Source organism: Sander lucioperca, chromosome 16 (assembly GCF_008315115.2).
Source record: "Sander lucioperca isolate FBNREF2018 chromosome 16, SLUC_FBN_1.2, whole genome shotgun sequence".
Taxonomy (NCBI): Eukaryota; Metazoa; Chordata; class Actinopteri; order Perciformes; family Percidae; genus Sander; species Sander lucioperca.
In genome coordinates this window covers 17,130,338-17,147,909 of record NC_050188.1, presented here as the reverse complement: position 1 = coordinate 17,147,909, position 17,572 = coordinate 17,130,338, and the positions used below count along the sequence as shown (strand labels likewise).

The window sequence follows — 17,572 nt, the reverse complement described above, 5'->3', positions numbered from 1 at the left end:
AATAAGTATTTTAATATTTATGTCTAGGACTTACACTGTTAATATATTAAAATGGTACTGTAGTTGTAACATAATGAAAGTTATAAATATTTTATGCTCAGCCCTAAATTGTCTTAACATTATGTGCTTTTGAATTGCTGTATTTTTTGTTTCATGTTTTCCCTGCTTTTTCTGAATGACATTTGACTTTTATGAATGAATAAATGAATCATACTGTATAAAGCAGAGGTTTCCAATCCCTGGGGCACGGACAAGTACTGGGCCGCGGAATTTTCTACTGGGCTGCAGAAAACGCTAAATAATATCTCTCCTAGTACATATTCAGATACCTGCCAATACTGAGAACAAAGCTCTCTTTAAACCCAAAATTAAATATTTATAACACATACATTAGCAGGATAATGACTTTGAACTAAAGTAGGTCATCCGTGCATGAGATAATCCATTTCACCTCACCCACCCCCAGTTGTCTGGAGAGCTACAACATAATAAAGTGGTCCCTGGTGGGAACTCCTGGTATAAGGCATATGAGCTTTGGATTTTCTCGATTTTCCATGAACCTTTCTATGTTGTAGGATGCTATTCTCAAACTCGGACCCCTACCACGGCTGCTGAATGACATCAGCGTCGCCCTGAGGAACCCGCAGCTCCACATGCCTACAAATCACCAGCCGGACCGACCAAAGGACAGACTCTTCTCACGGCCATCTTTCAATCGTCTCATGTCCTCTGACTTCCAAAGCCTTATGATGCGTGACTTAAACAGGTATCCTCTCATGGTTTCCTTTGTAATGTATTTTTGTTGTTATCACTTCTACATGTGAAATTGGATTTGCATGTCCTTAAAGAGGACTGCGCCAGTTATGCTTTTACATTTGAACATTTACATTACATTACATGTCATTTAGCTGTCCAAAGCAACTTACGCACGCCTCTGGAGCAACTATGGGTTATGTGTCTAACACATTGGTTGATGTATCATAGTGGGAATTGAACCCAGATCTCCCACACCAAAGGCATGTGTCATATCCACTGCGCCATCACCACCCCATGAACAGATCATTGATCCATGCTGTGACTTTATCAAAACAATGTGAATGGTCATAATTACAAATATGCACATAAACAGAGGAATTACAGTTTCACATGGGTGTATTTAACAGTAGCACATACAAAGGCCAAGAATACACAATAAATGAGAATTAAGTAGCTCAAAACAAAACACTGGCATATTTCTAAGAGCCCATAGTGCTAATGCTAATGCACCTCTTCAGGCTTTTTAAGTAGTTTATCAATTGATAATTGCCAGCACCATCTGTTCCCAGACTCTCCTACCCAAACCTCTTTCCTCTGTGTTTTAATTCATATCGGCACTCTCCTATTGTCAAGAGACAGTTGCTCTCATTACAGCATAAATGTTTAAATAAGAACTCTTTAAGTAAGAGAAAAACAGTAAGTAATCTCAGAGGACTCCACTGCAGCTATTTCGTGTTTACTATCATACCCAGTACTAGTCTGTTGGAACAAAAGCTGCAGCAGTAAACATGTAATTGAATGAGAATGACAGAGAAGGACAGTGATCAAACATCTGAAAAGCAACACAAGAAACAACACACCTGCCACTCCTCGTAGCTCTAACCCCAGAGGTATCAGGCAACTGACAGGATGGAGGTTATGCCTTTTCCTTACTGGATTTCCAAATGTTTCTTTATGCAACAATGGTATAATGAAAGTGGTGTAGTTCTTGCACACCATTAAAATGCCTAGACAGGTGCATAGGATCAAAAACTCTTTACTGTGAATACAAATTGTTGATGGTTTCTTCGCATTTTTCATTATGAAATGAGAATAACAAAGGAATGATGCTACCATTGTTTTATCAAATTATGAATTCATCTTTATAATTTAATATGATACCAAACTTAACTTTTTTTTTATTTTGTCTGAAATTTAATTTACAATTAACAAGCTAAAGTAGGTGTGACATGGGCAGGACTCCTTCTAGGTGTCACAAGATGAATCTAGTGAGTTGTAAGATAATTGGGAAATGAGAAAAAAAACAAATTCTGATAAATGTCTTAAATAAATCTTTTTTTTTTCTTGTAAAATGCTGCTTTATAAGATAAGATTCATTTTATTGTCATTGCATTTACATACAATGAGATTCACGTGCACTACCTGAGACGGTGCTACAAACACATGCAACTCGCATACACAATGTCAACATATGCATGTTAAAAGAGTAAAAAGGTGTTGTGTATTGCACCATTTGTAGTAATAAATAAAAGATAACTGCAAGAAAAGTTCCTATTGCACAGTTGGGTCTATAAGGTCTTTGATTTCAGTGCAGAGTTCAGTGTGGTGATGGCTTCAGGGTAATAACTGTTCATCAGTCTTGTGGTCCGTGCTCTGATGGCCGTGTACGTATCTCTTCCCAGAGGGGAGGAGTTCAAACAGTTCATGTGTCGGGTGATGTACGTCCTTTGTGATTCTGAATGTCTTCCGCAGGCTTCAGGAGGTATAGATGTCTTCTAAAGTAGGCAAATGAATGTTGGTGATTTCTCTGCAGTTTTTATGACTCTTTGCAGAGCCTTTTTGTCTTCTGCAGAGCTGTTGCCATACCATAAAAGTTTCCCATAGGTCAGGACACTCAATTGAACAACTGCAGAAAGACACCAGGGGCCTCATTTATAAAGCGGTGCATGATTCTATTCTGAAAGATTTCATGTGCCAAAAAGTCAGAATTTTCGTACGCAAATACAAAATTCTGATTTGTAACACCTTGCGGCGCACCCCGGTACGCACTCTTCTCGTTATAAATACGGACGTGCGTTACTTTATGCGGTCGTGCACGAGCCTCACGCTCCTCCCAAGGTCGTCCCATATTTGTCCTAATAAGGTCCATCTTAATTAATCAATGAATATTGCAGCCTTGTAAAGAAGCCCTTGATGACCAATCATGAAACGAAAAAATGGGGAAAAGACACGATTCAGTGATTGTGAGATCGAGGTGCTCCTAACAGAGGTAGAACATCTGTCACGGTTAAAACTGAATTGAACCCAAATGCAGACCATAACACTGAGCCAGAGAAGGTTTAACAGGTTTATTATAAAGTTAAATTGTTCAGGTCTCCAACAATAGGGGAAGAGCAGGTCCAGGTCTACAGAGTGGGAAACAGTTCCAGAGTTCTGAGCAGGAGTGGTACCGTACTGTCCGCGTGTCCGTGGTGAATCCAAATGACGCCCAGTAGTGGAAAGCAGGATGATGGTGGCTGGAGTGAAGCGGAGGCAGGAGTCGGGTTCCGAATAGCTGTAGCACAGGAGAAGATATAAATTGAACAGGCCAAAAACACGAAAGGCAAACAAGCAGGTTTGAGTCAGCAGCGAGACTAACGTGGAAATCTTGGCTATGATCTGACGATGAGTGGCAAGGTTGACCGGGTATTTAAGGCTGAGGTGATTATGGTGAATGAGCTGCAGCTGGAACCCTGACTCCCGCACACCAGACTTCACTCCTGCAATAAAGAACAGACAGAGGGGAGGGGAAGAGCAGAGAGAGAGCTACCTAGCAGCAGTAGGCCTAACAACATCGAAACCAAATCCTGTTTGGAAGCCTTAACCCTTGTGTGGTGTTCATATATTTGTTACACAGCCTTAATACTTAACAGATTTAGCTCAATTACCAATGATATATACATGGTTTATGGTTCATATTTGCCATTTACCCCGTGAGATCACATTTACGATCATATGATCATTTTCGTTTTTTGTGAGAAAAGGTATGGTAAAAAAATAGAAACATGATCTTTGATCATTATTGGTGCTTATTTCTTAGAATTTAATCAGAACAGGTGAAAGTGCTTAAAATGTAACAATTTTGTAACTTTGTGTGGGAATAGCAGGTGCAGAAATAATAAATAGCATAATTTTTCTTTATTATTAAAATTTAGAGTGTGCTCACATCAACAGATTCTCACTCCCATCTCGTAAAATACGGACGTTTGGTCAGGTGCCTTTCGTTCTTATTGACGCTAAAAGTCTCCTTTAGCGTCCGCTGCACGGTGTGGGAGGATCTCCTGCCTCTCCCCGTTGCTGGCAGCCCCTCGCCGGGCGCCGCGACCGGCTCTGGGTCGGCTTGGGTTCAGGAAAACAAAAACTGGGCTGGGTTCGGAAAACGGGGATACAATCGGAGTTCACTAAAACGCAGCCTACAAAACCTTGGGAGCATTACGCACGATCACACGCATGGTCAATAGGTTGCGGAAAACTGGGCACATTTTTACGCATGGAAATTCTTTATAAATCTCGACTTTTGCAAGGAATGTTGCGACAGCAAATTTCACCCTGCTTCACGCAACTTTTTCTTGCGTGACAAGTTTTATAAATGAGGCCCCAGATGCTGTTGTGACAGATTTACCTTCCTGAGTGTTCTCAGGAAGTAGAGTCGCTGTTGTGCTTTTTTAACCAGTGAGTTTGTGTTTATTGTCCATGTGAGATCTTCTGAAATGTGAGTGCCAAAAAACCTAAAACTAGATGCTCTTTCCACTCCATCCCCTTTAAAGAACAGTGGCTGGTGATCAACCTGTTTCTTCCTGAAGTCAATAATCAGTTCTTCTTTTGGTGTTAAGTGCCAAGTTGTTCTCTGTGCACCAGTCTGTCAGTCTCTGTACTTCCTCCCTGTAGGCAGTCTCGTCTCCTTTCAGGCCTCTGAAAATCATTCTAAAAAAAACACTTTGATTAAACTGCTCACAACTTGCAATGCCATGCAAGCAATGATGAGGGACTGCAAGGAGATATTGCCTCATATTAAAGGGTGAAAAAAAAGGGTTGGGAGCAGCTGGGCTTACACTTTTATTTCTCTCCATATGGCCCACATTGTTTAAAATTATAGGGATAATGCAAAATAGAATCAAGTATAAAATATTTATGAGACAGTGTTAATAAACCCACGAAAGCAATTTGTAACATGTTTTTTGTTGTGTATCTGCAGTTCAATAGACATCTCTCGCCTCCCATCCCCTACGACTGGAGTCTCGGCTGTAGAATCCCTCTCATCGAATCTGAACATGAGGCGTCACGCAGAACGAGACCTCCGCTCGTCAAGGGAAGTGTTCTACGTGACCCGTCCACCACTGGCTCGATCCAGTCCTGCATACTGCACGAGCAGCTCGGACATCACTGAACCAGATCCAAAGGTACGATGTCAAATTGTCTGATTAGGTTTGCTGATTTATGTCTTAATTCTGCAGCTTTTTAAGTCTTCTCTGCAGGTATCAGAACATAATTTGTTTTATAAAATACCATCAAAAAATTTCTAGCATATTTCCCTTACAAAATAATACAACATGGTGTAACTCTGATATGACTTTGGTGTGCTGATTTTACAAACCTAAGATCAACAACAAGACGAGATAGAAAAGAAAAACAAGACAATAAAAAAAGCTAAAATGGAATAAAACAAAAAATAGAAGAGTTAAACATTGGTCTAGCATAACTGTCTAAATGCATTTAGCTGTCTAAAATGCATCAATATCATTATAAAAATAAATACATTTAAAACTAAAATAACACATTTCCTGTACACTGAATAAAATGCATCTGTATTAACAAAAGTTAATTAGTTAATTAGTTTCTATTGTTTCTCTCAGGTCCATAGTGTGAACAAAAGTGTGTCCATGATGGATCTTCAGGACTCCCGAATGAACAGCATTTCCAACCTGAACTCTGTGGGAGACATGCTCACCTCCTCTCAAGCCTCCATCGCCGGCCTGGGCCACAGCTTCGGAAACCTCTGTGGTCCTCTTCGTATGGGAGGGCATATGCCAGCAGGCTCAGCTGGCTCAGGTTTGAGGCTGAGCCAGATGGGCCACATAGGGGGGCCCACCGAATCCATCTCTCAACAGCAGCAGCAGGCAGCAGCGGCCATGCACTTCCCCCTGTCTTTCCAGAACCCGCTATTCCATCTGGCTGCCCAGAACTCCCCAGCTCAGTCTCAATCTCAGCCTCATCCCCCTCCTCTCCTCCTCGCCCCCGAGCCCGAGAATGGCCACCACGACTATGCACCGGCCTTTGGCAACAGTGCTTTCTCCCGCAGCGAGGATTTATCCGCCCTGCGGTCACAAAGCAGTCTGGTGCAGCCCAGCATTGTCCACTCACACAGTTACAGTGATGATTTCACCCGGCAGAATCAGAGCAATGACTACGCTTGGCACCAGCTGTCACTGCAGGTGCAGGTAGGAATTTCTAACTTATCTTCACACGTAATGATGCAACAATATCTTTGCTTAAAAAGGGTAACCTTATTTTTCACAAATATCTACAAATCTTACATTATAGTACCATTTTATCTATACAGGGGACCCCCATAATATAAAGAAACCTCAACTGTTTGGTGTCTACAAATATATTTATGGATGCAATATCACTCTATACTGTAGGAATCCATATTTTAGGATTTTGGTAAAAGCAGTGGACAGTGACCTTCCATAAGTGAGGTTACTGAAATCATAGATTGTAAACCTCAACTTGTGGCCACAGAATATTTCTCAGTCTGTTAATGAGTGTATAACCTGGAAGAGACCATTTCCATCGGGACAGAAATTGGTCTACATACTGAAGTGTAGCTGAATATCCAGAATGGCATTGTGTTTTAAAGAGCACCACCAGGTGGAGAACTTGTTAGCTTGTCCATACACTCACAATGTTCACATTGCCATTGCTGTTGCCTGGCTGTCACACCTTTCACAGTATACACAGTAGATTAGAATGGATATCTCTCATATAAGAGTTACTCAGGGGAAAACAAGTTTTACTTTGAAACCATAAGGTACTTCTATTGAGTAAAACCCAAAGCTTGAAACTTCACATACCTCTTCTTTTTATGCTGTACATATCAGTGGATATCCTGGCTTATGTCCCTCATTTGTTTCTACTTCAAATTTATTTTAATTTCTTAAAATAAGATTGTTATTTCCATTTCAAGCCAAATTGCCCAACACCTTGGTTGAGCAACAAAAATATCTGCATGAATTCAGATTCGCCCTCGCAGTACATTAGATCCTGCTTATACTTTTGTTTTTACTGTGTTCCAAATAAAATAGGAATGGCCCTCTCATGAGCAGCAGAATATGCAAATCTAACAGTAATGTAAGGGCACTTTTGAGGGATACTTCTGCTACAGACAACACACTAAAGTAGGATCATTCACTGGTCTGCTGAACTCTGTGGGGTGCTCGACATCAATTGTACTGTGTCCTTGTTTCAACAGGACAGAAAAGAGTGTCATAACTGTTGATACTGCACATATCATTATATTATGCATACTTTAACCCGCTGTGTACTGATCAGACTTTGATCTCTTGATCAAAGTGTTGATCTTGATCTTGACTGGAGTTTGAGCATTTCCAGAGAAAGCTGATTTTATAAATATGCAATTATAATGTGTCAATGTGTTTTTAAACACATGGGAACACACATTATACAATTTAATTAAACTGTCACTTGTTTGATGATGGAGTTTAGTTGGATTCATGTATTTTTTGGAACAGCTTTTAATGAATCTAAACTGACCTTTTTGGCTGTGACTTGATGATGTACTCAGGGACTGCTCGTTTACTACAGCATGTCCGTGGGAAAATATAGTGTTTTAATGATACAGTCATGTAGTCTTGAGCTATTTCTGTCCTGCTGTGTGGGAATTAATGGAACAAACATCCCAAGCCTCCCGTTTATTAATACAGATGGTGTGTCAGAAAAGGGTCATCTATCTATCTATCTATCTATCTATCTATCTATCTGTCTATACAGCTACACAGCAAGCTATACATGTATTCATACATTCTACGGTTGTTTTTATAAAGCACTAAATGGTTTAGGGCCAAAACACATTTCTGACCATCCAGACAGGTATGCTTCTGTCAAAACATCATCATTAAGTTTTTGTTGCACCACATATCTGGAACAAACCCAGAAAACCTGATGTCTGCTCCAACTGCTTTTATTCTTCGGTTATTTTTGTACTTCTTTCTTCTGTCTTTCAAATTATTGAGTTTTTGTCTGTAGAGAAATGAGCCAGTCTGGTTAAAATATTTTGCAGTGAATGTGCTTCTTTCATTCGTCTTGGGTGTCCTGATTGGCTTTGTGTCTCATTGGACTTTACCACTGGGGGGCATCAAAGTTGGATTTTATTTTTTTAAACTTTACACATTATTTTTTTTTTGACAATTTTATTTTTGTCTCTCACCTTAATCTCTTCTCTCAGGAGTCTCTCCAGCAGCAGCACCTGATGGGAGTCGTATCTCAGACAGCCACTGGGACGGGCACCCCTGCCTCCTTGGCCACACCACCTACTACAGTGCACCCAAGCCGCCAGTCATCCATGGCTCCTCCACAACATCTCAAGTCACAGCGATCCATTAACACTCCAGCCACCGCCACGCCACCAAAGGTTCGCCCGCAGAGCAGGAACCTCCTCCTCGACTCTTCTGACACAAACTTCAGCGGCAGTCAGCCGAAATCGCGCCATTCTCAGCAGCCGCCACAACATCAGCAGCAGCAGCAACAACATCAGCAACATCAGCCGCCACAACATCAGCAGCAGCAACACCAACAGCAGCAACACCAACAGCAGCAACACCAACAGCAGCAACACCAACAGCAGCAACACCAACAGCAGCAACATCAACAGCAGCAACATCAACAGCAGCAACATCAACAGCAGCAACATCAACAGCAACTTCAGCAGCAACAACAGGAATCCCAGCTGTCAGTGACAGACAGTCCAGCTCCCGGACTCCCGTATCAGACGAGCTCCGCTAAAGAGAACCCGGGCGCACAGGCAGCTGCAGAGGAGTCAACAGACACGCCCACAAAAAGCACCAAGAAGTCTCAACAGACACAACTGCAGCCGCCACAGCAGCATCTGCTCAAACCAGGCAATAAACAGGTCACTCTAACTACAGTCTCTTAATTTAAAGCTTGGCAGTTCTTTAGTGTCTTATTCTATATAGCATGCAAGTATTTTGCCATGTTTTCAAGGCATTTCTAATATGAACCCATGAATTTAAACCATGACTCACCTGTGTTGTTGTTGTTGTTGTTGTTTCAGAGTTCTCCATCGACCCTGAGCACCCCGGCCCTCAATGAACGGACAGTCGCCTGGGTGTCCAACATGCCACATCTCTCTGCTGACATAGAAAGCCTGCGGCCGGACCGTGAGGGTCAGCTGAAAGAGTACTCCAAGAGCATGGATGAGTCACGATTAGAGAGGGTCAGCACTTTTCTTTTTCTTCTTCTAAAACAAAAACTCAGCGAACTAATAAAAAGTAAAGAAGCTCTTTTAGGCCAAATAGTGTGAGAAAAAAGTCTCAATCTGGTCAGTTGATTTTTTTTCAAACGTTAGAAGGGTTTTTCAGAAGCTTTTCCTAATCACAATTTCTACATGTGCATCACCTGCACTGAGGTGAAACTGTTTCTAACTGTTCTGCCATAGTGCAACTATAAATTAGAGCTATAACAGAATAATGCATGAGTTGCATAATGGTGGCTGTTGTGCATTTTGTGTGATGAACAACTCCCACACTCTTGCCTGTATTAGAAACACATGTCCATGTAGTGCTTGTTGCACACATTTAAGCTGGCCACAGTTCCACTGCAGCTTTGTCTGGTCTTTCCCACATGCAGCTTAGCATAAAGAGAGCTGCACTACAGAGCACTGTCTATATTGATAAAATCCCTCGTCATTCAGGAATATTGCTGAATACCAGGGACCAATACCACACTGTAAAAAATACTCTGTTACAAGTTAAAGTCCTGCATTGAAAAATATGTATAATCAGGAAAATGTACTTAAAAGTTTATTAAAAGTAAAAGTACTCAGTTCAGAAAAATCCTCACATTTTACAAAATGAAAACGATCAAAACAGTTCTGCGTTTAATCGGCTAATAATTTCAGCTGTATTTGTAGGCCGTTATATTGTTGGGTAGTTTAATTTATAATAAAACATGTATTTTATAAACTACATGTGTTTTGTATGCAAAAATCTTAATGTGTAAAGTAACTAGTAACTAAAGCTGTCAGATTAATATAGTGGAGTAGAAGTAGAAAGTGGCATGAAAATGAATGCATGAATGCATGAACATTTGTACGTCAAATTTGTACTTAGTTATATTCCATCACTGGTGAGGACATTGGTGAAGTGACTGTATTTTTATTTCAGGTAAAAGAGTACGAAGAAGAGATATATTCCTTGAAGGAGCGGCTGAAGATGTCTCATCGCAAGCTTGAAGAATATGAGCAGAGACTTGCGTCGCAGGAACAGCAGACAAGCAAGATCCTAATGCAGTATCAGAACCGCCTGGAAGACAGTGAGCGCCGTCTAAAGCAGCAGCAAGTTGAAAAGGACTCACAAATTAAAGGCATCATCAACAGGTGATTAGTGTTCAGGTTGAAGTAGAGCTGCCAGTTACTGCTTGGCTTTCTCAATGCCAAACAAATTAGTCACACATATATTTCTACAAAGTTAATAAATTATAATCAGAAAACAAGTTAAAGTGTAGTAAGTTATACAATTTTTATACAAAAGTTGTTTACAAAGTAAAGGTGGTTAAAAGGGGTGAGGTTTTATAAATTGCCCATTTAAAGCAACACTATGTAACTTTTCCCTCTTCGGGCGAGCTGTAGTTCCAATGAGACAACCTGTAGGGGTAGAGGGAAAAGTTACATAGTGTTGCTTTAAAGAAATGTTTTTGGTCTGCTGTATGTGTACTCAGACAAACACATCTGTGCTTTGTGAAGGAAGAAGTATTAAGCGGCAATCTTTCCTAAACTTTAAGACCTTCAAAATATATGATTAACAAACTATGTTAGTAAAAGTCTTCCACTCAAATGCAACTTGCATGATGTCATATCTATCAATTTTTAAAGATATAGTTCAACATTTTGCGCAATACCCCATTTTGCTTTCTTGAGTTAAATGAGAAGATACCACTCTCATATATGTGCTGGAGCCAGGAGGCAATTAGCATAGCTTAGCATAAAAACTGGAAGCAGGAGCAAACTGTTTTTAATTTGGACACGACCAGGCTAGCTGACTTCTTAACCTTAAAGCTACAAATTGTTGTTTTTACATTTCTGTTTTTATTTGGATTAAAGAAATGAGGTACAACATGTTCAATAGTGAGCTTTAGAGGTGCTGGTAGTTTTTATGCTAAAGTAAGCTAATCACCTACTGGCTTTAGCTCCAGACATAAAGTACACTGTGGAGTTTATATTGACTTAACAATTTGTATTGTGTTATCTAAGTACATGCGTTTGTGTGAATCATTATGTCAGTTTATATGCACCTTTTTTTATGCACATATTCAATTTGTGCATGCAAAAACCTGAGTGAAAATGCAGGATATTTGGAAGATAATTAAATATTCGCAAAAAACATTTTACCACTAGCAAAGTGCAACAAAATCCAATGGAAAATGACTTGGCCCATAAATCAATGACATACATGAAGCATTTAACTTAAGCGTCTACTGAAGAGATAAAGAATGGTGGCAGACCAAAACATCAGATCTGTGTGGAGCAATGATGAGAAAGTAACGTCAAATAATACATGAAATAAGCATAAATGCCATATTTACATCATGTTTTTTTACATTGTTTTCCATTTCCGTTTGAGTTTTGACTGGCGCTCTTTAAAAAGTCATCTCAATGAACCCAACTCCTAATATTTGCATAACAGTGGTAGATAGAAACACACATTAATTCACATTTTCTTTCACAGATTTTTCTAAAACCCTAACCCTGTAGAACACGAAATTGACCTACTCATCAACACATTTCTCCATAGCCCCAGTAGCAGTCAAAAACTCCACAGGGTACCTTTAATGCACAGACAGAGTGGTATCGACTTTCTCATCTAAATAAGCATATTTCCTAAAATGTGGAACTATTCATTTAAATGTAGCTCATTTAAATATCACAACTAATACCAAAAATCATACCCATTAGGCTCATACTTTTAATATGAAACACTTCACGAGATTCATTTTATTTTTTTCAGTAACCTGATTACAAGGACAAAAGGAAAAAACAGATGCTAGCTATACTTGAAGGAAATGTTTCAAGGAACAAAGTGTGATTCCTACCAAATGAAATGCCTAGTTTTTTTTTTATAGTTGGAGTATACAGTATACAGAGCTTACATCTCATCTCATTTGGTAGAAAGCCTCCTTGAGTTGAAGGTACTTTGTGTAATTTTCAGAAAATCCTTGTTATTAATGACACCGGGGGCCGTTAGGTGAACTGCTGTCAGCATCCTGTTACTCACGTTCACACTTCATAGGCGCGAGTGACCAGTTGAATGCACTACTGATGTTGACCCTAGTTTTCCCCCCTGGCGACGGTCACATTCCCATTTGGCCAGACAGGCTTCACCCATTTTTTGTGCTTACGTGGACTTTGTTTTGGACACTGTTGGAGGTGGTGGTATGTTTGATAACGTTAGTGGACTCCATTTCCTTTCTTTTTAGGCAATTCTGCTTTATTTGATAGTGAGAGAGAGATGAAAGGTAGTGGAGAGAGAGGGGAAGACATGAAGCAAAGGACAGACTTGAATCCGGGCCACTGCGGTAAGGATTCAGCCTTAATGGTACACGCTCTAACCCGTGAGCTACCAGTGTCTCCCTAACTTTCTAAGCTAACGTTAGCTGGTGTTGCACACTGTTGGCACTGTAGGGAAGCTAAAGAGAGGCTAAGCACTTGGGAGGGTGCATAAACGTCACATCATTTGGATTTTTCAGGCAGCTATAGGTCTTGGTTTTTAAGTTACGTTACAATCTGTCCGCACATTGGCAATACAAAACAATAATTACATGTACATTTCTTCACATAGTTCCTTTAAAGTAAACATTTCCTCTGAATACAGATACAGCAGATGGGTGCACACTAAACTATCCTGCCAAAATTGAAACAAAACTGAATAGCTGAATTTAAACTGCCTGAATTGTTCTGAAGGCATTTTAGATTCAGTTTCAGGAAGCTCTGAGGATAGCTGATGGCACCCAGAAATGTGTTAAGACCTTAATATCATCATATGGCCACATAATCCTACAGTAAATTTGAAGAACACCGGCTTCCTGATTCTATTTTTGTCAACCGGTATGTTTGTTTCTATTTCCCTGTTGTCAGACTCATGGCTGTGGAAGATGAGCTGAGAGGGGGTGCCATACCTGATATTAAGCCTCGAATCCTCACAGACCAGGTTTGTGCCTGTGTCTACATCTTTTATCATCCCTATTTGCTAAACCAGTCATGTCCTAAAATAGCTTGCATCATTTCTACATCACATTCAGCGCATTTGCCAAAGCCAGTGCAGGGGAAAAGTTTGCAGCTGTCATACTCTTCACCTATCCCATCTTTCAAAAGTACATTTATGTCACATCTGAATGAACATTTCACCATTTTACTCCACGCGCTTGAGAGGAGAGCGACAACACAGCGCTGTTCCTAAAAATGAGGAGCTGGATTGATTTTAAATTTATGTACAGAGGTTAATCTAGTTCTGTGAAGGAATAGCAAGTCTTCAACACTGAAACTGAATATTATTTTCAAAAAGATGATTATTATACCACAGAACGCATTCATCATTAGAAAACCTTGACTGTGTGACTCATCAGCTGCATCACAGTAATTCTGCAGGGCTCAACATTGTGAATGCAGCATGTGGGCTGGATTGTGACGCAGGTGAATAGGAAATAACTTTTTGCTGTCATTGAAATACACTGTCACCTTCTTTCAGCACTCAATATCAAGAGCAAATAGACCAAATTGCCTCTTGAAAACTCGACCATATATAGAAGTGTTTCTCCACTGCGTCTGCTGAGAGATTGTAATTGTTTTTACAACAGACTACTTTAACAAATGAGTGTGTAATTAGAATAGACGTATAAACTCAGCAGCCCAGTTTAGAGTGTAGTGAAGGATTATTTTGCAAGCCGTCCTTTTTTGGCTCAAACTTAAGTCATAGCTATAAAAAACAACACTCATGATATTAAATGTTTCCGTTATTGCACTCAAAGTCCAAGTAAATGTTAAGAAATGCTATTCCTTCCGATTGGGAGAGTTGTGTCAATTACTGTGCGCGAGTGTGAACAGTTCTTTCCCACAGACAGAAAACAGAGAATTAAGATTTAAAGGAATAGTTCAGCATTTTGGGAAATACGTCTAATTTCCTTTTTTTGCCGTGAGTTAGATGCGAAGATCGATACGTGTCTGTAAGTTCAAGGGTCTGAACTCGTCATACAGAACATGAATATAGTAGCAAACAAATCTATGTAAAGAAATAAATGTGTGTAATGGTGTCCTGAGCAGATAATGGAGTCACACTCCCTCTGTGTGTGTTGTGATCTGAGCTTCTCTGTTCTTTTTTTTGATAGCCGGTCAATCCGCGAGTGCATGTTAAAGCATGTGAGTGCATGTCAGTGCCTTGTGCATCGGTATCAGATGCAGAGGGCCGTGAATAAGCGTTGGTATTTGGCAAGTTGGGGAGTCGTCTGTGAGAGCCGTGTGAAGGCAATCCTAGACCAATTTCTTTCTGAATATTAAGTATAGCCCCTTTAAATATGTAGCTGGAACCAGCAGCTTGTTAGCTTAGCACAAAGACTGGAGACAGGGAAGCAGCTAGCCTGACTCTGTCCAAAAGTAAGAACTAAAGTGTAAAAACGACAATTTGCTGTTTTACAGGGGTTATTTACTGGACTATTTCTTGGACAGGAGAAGTAACTTCCTGGAGTCTCAGCTAGTTGCTCCCGGCCAAGAAATACTTCAGCACATAGCACCCTGTAAAATGGTTGGTTGGCAGATTTTGTTGCTTTTGGACAGAGTGAGGCTAGCCTTTCCCTTGTGTCCAGTTGTTATGCTAAGCTATGCTACATGTTTACCGTTACAGACATGAGAGTAGTATTTTTAAGAGAAAATAAACCTATTTTTCCTTTAGACTTCCTTTAGACACCCTCATGAAGCTGGAAATGGAGACAAAATGTTATTTCATCTGTTTTCTCTCCCTTCAGTCTTTCAACCAGGGCTATGGCCACCCCGGATCCTGACTGTCAATTCCAAAGTGACCAGAGTTCATGATGGTCACTCGCGTGTAAGAAGACTGATTCAGATCCTACAAAACCCATGAAGAGAAGCTCTGCAGTGGATCCAGCAGGACCACTGGAGGCTTCATCTCACAACTTTCTTAAAAAACTTTGCACATATTCGAACTTTGCCTGTACCAGAACTTGACAATCAGTTTAGCGTGAGGACCAATGTGTGCAGTGAATCGTCTGCACATTTTGACAAATGTAAGCCAATGCCACAACAATGGCAATACTGAACCTAATGAGTTTCTTTATTTAATCGGAAGAAGTGAGAAGAGATGTGTTAAACACTAGGAATGACGATGGATTCAGGATTTCCCCCGCGACAAGCAGCACAATCGCTTCTCACTTAAGCGGCTGCAGACAAAATGTAGAAAAGGCTTTTACAAGCACAATATCCCCTCATGGTGACGCCTGTGACAAGCAACAAGCATGTTGTTAATCAGTTGCCATCTATGATCCTCGGATGCAGAGCCCAAGCAAAGACCCATATTACTATTTGATTCTGAATGAATCATTTAGTAACATATTCTCTTTGCAAAGGTATTTTTACTTACAAAAGTTGCTTATCATTATGATTTTTGCATCCTTTATAGTACAGCCATCCCATTTGAATAGATGCCAAACAAATCTTACAATCAACTAACTGCTTTACAAACAATCTAAACCTTCTCGTCAGTTGATTTTCCTTTGGCACTCAGTGTAAAGCCAGAACAAAAGTCTCTTGACTTTCAGTGTATAGAAGAAGTATTTCTTAAAACTACTAAACCTTTTAAAAAAATGAAATACTTTACATAAGTAATCCGACATCATAATGTGTTTTGTTCACTTTGTAATAATAATATTAATCATAATAAAGAATATATGACATTTCAAAACGGTGATACAAAGTGCTTTTTAAAAGACCTGACATGAAAGAAACATCTCATGTAAGAAAATATTGAATTTAAAGGGGAACTCAACCGATTTTACGGAGTACAGTACTTGTACTACAGTACTCAGCCTATGAAAACAGTTTTATTTCTCAGCTTGGGCTTGGAGTCTCCAAATTTATAACACAAAGAGTGCATTACAAACAGGGGGTGTGGAGTTTGACAGACATGGGCATTAACCAAGGAGGGATGAAAAGATGCTATTGGTTGCATTATGGGAAATGTAGGGTTGAGCATAAGGCTCTATTTACACCTGGTATAAGCATGTGATCTCTATCTGGATACATTATCTGGATAATGGCATCCAATCCATGGGCCTTTGCATTTACACCTGGTATGCTAAGCTCTGCCATGAATGGGTATTACTAATTTACTTTTTGCATGGGAAGACTCACTAGCTACTGCTACTACTTGTTTCATTTTTTTCTTAAGAATATGGTCACACTATATGGATATCATTGACACCTGATTAGGATCTGATCATTTTGCAAGTCTTACCCCCAACAGATGTGGTCTGGACAATCTGATCACTTTCCGATAATGTGCATTTACACCTTGTGTTTTTCCATACCCTGAAAAGACATCCAGATACAGATTGCATGTTAATTCCAGGTGTAAATGGTATCTAAGAGTCTGGATATTTTGGCATATCTCAGCTGCTTTGATTTAGATCATTTTTATAATCTGTCTCTTACAGTACAAGACCTCTAATGCCATTTTTCCACTGCATGGTACGGCTCCACTCGCTCTTTTTTGGTTTTCCATTTGCAAAGGTTGTGGATAGTATCTGGTACTTTTTTTTGGTACTGCAGACCACTGATTGTCAGAGAGAACCGTCACTAGCGCAACACAGGACATCCTGCACAAACCCCTGAATTTAAATTTTTAAAGTCATAAAGTCTCAGCGAATGGCGATCGGCAGATAATCCTGCCTACACTGAGGGTGTACTATCTGTAGTGGAAAACGAAAAGAGAAAAGTACAGGTACCAAAAAAAAGTAGAGTCTACCAGAGCTCCCTCCCCCCTTTATATACATTTTTGTTTCTATTTAACATTGTCTTTAAGAAAGGTGATCAGAAATATCTGAAAGATGATTAGCTCCTCAAGAAGCAACATCAGGGCTCCAGCTCATATTTAGTTTACAGTTGTTACATCTAAGAGACTAGCTTTAGACTTAGTCTAAAGCCAATCTAAACTAACCAAGCCTGAAAAGTAATAAATCGACCTGGAAATAAAAAAAGAAAAAAAAGAAATCATGTATGCCCTTTTTCTATATTTAACCTTTTAGCCTTTTCATGTATTGTTGTACAGCACTTTGTATCATTGGTTTGAAAAGTGCTGTATGAATACATTTTTTAATAACTATGATTATAAACATGTGCAACTGGAAACAAATCATATAATAGCAAGTAGTGAATTACTCATCTGTTGTGTTTAATGTTTCTGAAGCATAGGTGTGCAAAAGTTCTGCATGTGCTTTTTAAATGCAAGAACGAGTAAGT

General features: G+C 39.8%; 1 protein-coding gene across 5 annotated transcripts in view; it reads left to right on the top strand.

The window, feature by feature from the left end:
• LOC116047392 (ras/Rap GTPase-activating protein SynGAP-like) overlaps positions 1 to 17,303 on the top strand; it is a 45,217-nt gene extending 27,914 nt beyond the window's left edge. For 4 of the 5 annotated variants that reach the window (XM_035993194.1, XM_031296188.2, XM_031296185.2 and 1 more), the window contains 8 exons: positions 576 to 766; positions 4,991 to 5,195; positions 5,649 to 6,233; positions 8,261 to 8,944; positions 9,107 to 9,268; positions 10,218 to 10,429; positions 13,184 to 13,256; positions 15,064 to 17,303. In XM_035993194.1, the coding sequence (XP_035849087.1) occupies positions 576 to 766; positions 4,991 to 5,195; positions 5,649 to 6,233; positions 8,261 to 8,944; positions 9,107 to 9,268; positions 10,218 to 10,429; positions 13,184 to 13,256; positions 15,064 to 15,099 (2,148 nt within the window). In that variant the 3' untranslated portion in view covers positions 15,100 to 17,303. The remainder of the gene's footprint in view (positions 1 to 575; positions 767 to 4,990; positions 5,196 to 5,648; positions 6,234 to 8,260; positions 8,945 to 9,106; positions 9,269 to 10,217; positions 10,430 to 13,183; positions 13,257 to 15,063) is intronic. The other variant, XM_031296187.2, reaches the window with a different exon arrangement.
• The last annotated feature ends 269 nt before the right edge of the window (positions 17,304 to 17,572 follow it).